This window comes from Melampsora larici-populina, assembly GCF_000204055.1.
Source record: "Melampsora larici-populina 98AG31 unplaced genomic scaffold MELLAscaffold_8, whole genome shotgun sequence".
NCBI lineage: Eukaryota > Fungi > Basidiomycota > Pucciniomycetes > Pucciniales > Melampsoraceae > Melampsora > Melampsora laricis-populina.
In genome coordinates this window covers 60266-62448 of record NW_006768772.1, presented here as the reverse complement: position 1 = coordinate 62448, position 2183 = coordinate 60266, and the positions used below count along the sequence as shown (strand labels likewise).

At 43.6% G+C, this 2183-nt stretch overlaps 1 protein-coding gene across 1 annotated transcript; it reads left to right on the top strand.

Annotated features, from left to right (window-relative positions):
• Positions 1-259: 259 nt before the first annotated feature.
• On the top strand, positions 260-1932 carry MELLADRAFT_74358 (uncharacterized protein; the record flags this gene model as incomplete). Its single annotated transcript, XM_007407319.1, has 5 exons — positions 260-471; positions 546-782; positions 890-982; positions 1061-1300; positions 1399-1932. The coding sequence occupies 5 exons, from the start codon at positions 296-298 to the stop codon at positions 1808-1810; spliced, it is 1158 nt and encodes a 385-aa protein (XP_007407381.1).
• Between the last annotated feature and the right edge of the window lie 251 nt (positions 1933-2183).

Sequence of the window (2183 nt, the reverse complement as noted above, 5' to 3'; positions counted from 1 at the left end):
AACTTATGTAGACAAATGTAGAGAACAAGACACGAGAAACATGGAAATTTTTGTGGAGAGGTTTTGAGGTGAAGTTGAAGAAAGTACATAACGGTACTTAATTCTTGGAAGTCCTCCGCCAAAAATCGCGAGTCCGCGATAAGCCCCTCTTCGAGGTCGCGGACGTGGCCGCGGAAGAGGGGCTTAGTTAAGCTTATGGAATTTGAAAGGTATCATTCCATGCCCGCAGCCCAAGTCTCTCAAATTTCAATGTTGATCAAGCTGTTCAAGCACTACCACTTTCCACCACACTTCAATGTCATCCCCTCCTGTTCAACAAGATCTCGATCCAGTCCCTACGTCTTCATCAAGTCTGTTTTTCAAAAAGAAACGCAAGACTCCTAGCAACCTCAAGTCACATACACCGATACCCGCAGATCACACATCAGCTGCAGACGACCCAGACACTCAACCCGATTCAGCCGACGAACAGTTGAGTGCCTTTCAATCCTACCTCACTTCCTCACCTACTTATTGTCAAAAGCAACATTTTTTACTTTACATAGTTTATCAGAATCTGGATCTACCCCGACTATCGAAGAGATCATCGCGCTCCGGAAGCTCAAAAAGTCTCGTGGTGGAATTGATCTTGAAAGATTGAACGCAGGTCAACCTAAGAAGAAGAAAAAGAAACGTACCACTAAAGGTGCAACAGAAGCAGAAGAGCAGATTGATCAACCGGATATCGAAGAATATGGAGTACAGGATGGTTCTGCACAAAAGGACGATAGGATGGAAGAAGAGTTGCGTCCCAGCGGTTTCACACATCATGTTTCACAAATGAGTCTACATGTTGGGAACGAATACTGAACTTTTATCATCTTTACCACTCTTGATTCATTCATCGTAGAGAACCTGAAGACGAAGATGCTAGAGCTCGCAAGATCATCAAATCCAACAACTTCACACAACAAACGAACACCTTGGACGTCGACAAGCACATGTAAAGCACTCTTTTGACTATCATTGCCTCTAGTACAAATAAGACTGCATTCTTATCTCATTTTTGTCTGCTGTACAGGATGCACTACATCGAAGAAGAGTTGAAACAACGACGAAAAGCTGCCATTGCGGCAGGTGCAGATGAGTCATCAGAGCCAATTCTCACAGGCGCAGAAGCTGTCGCCTCACTGGATCCACGTGATGAACTTTACAAAATTGCTGAAAAGTATCGCATTGATAGAAAGCCAGTAGTGGAAGGCAATGTGACGCTGAGTGCTACAATGTTGACTTCAATCCCTGAAGTGGACCTCGGAATCGAGTTTGTAACCCATCCTGCTCCTCTACTGTTTCTTCCTGGAATGGTAGTGCTCGTCATTTTCTTCATGTGTGCTGATCTTCAGGTTTGATTTGAAACAGTACCCGGATTAAAAACATCGAGGCCACTGAAAAGGCAAAACGCAAACTAGCCGATGAACGCCTCTCCAATGCACAATCTTCTAGACCTTCCCATTCTTCTTCCTCTGTAAATGCTGATCCCAACAAGGAACATTTTGCTGCCGATCGATTCTTATTACCCAATCACCTCAAGCAGCAAAATTGGGCTTCAGATGTTGACTCACTTCAAATTGCTAGATTAGAGAATGAAGGTTTAAGCGCAGAGGCAGAAGCGATGAGGAAGGATATGAAGAAACGTGCTTATCAGTTGAAGTATGGTAATAACAATCATGGTGGTTCAGGTCAACGAAATCATGGGGCAAAGGGTACACAGGTTGCAACAGATGATAGGGCAGTTGAAAACTTTCGGAAACGGATGGGTGGACGTCGGTAGCGTGTGGATGACATTCTTTTTTTGGTTTTCTTGACAAAACAGAATGTTGGCTCTCACGTCAGATCATTGTAACGTTATAGTGTTTCTATTGTGTAATGAATTTCCAATCTCTGTTGCAAGTTTAGTGACCTTCTGTTAGCTTACAGACAGAGTGATATCATTGAGCAATTTATTTCGGGGGTATGGTGAGTGAACTGATTTAGTGATTTTGGAGTTCACAGATCTGGTTATCCGACGTTACCGGCCTAGTATCAAGATGTCATCTGAGTGAATGTGTTTCACGTCACCAGCGCAAGCGGGGTTATTCGAGGTCATCAGCCTACCACAGGATGAACTCAATTAATTCCAAAGCTGTAGGATTTTGATTTTTCTG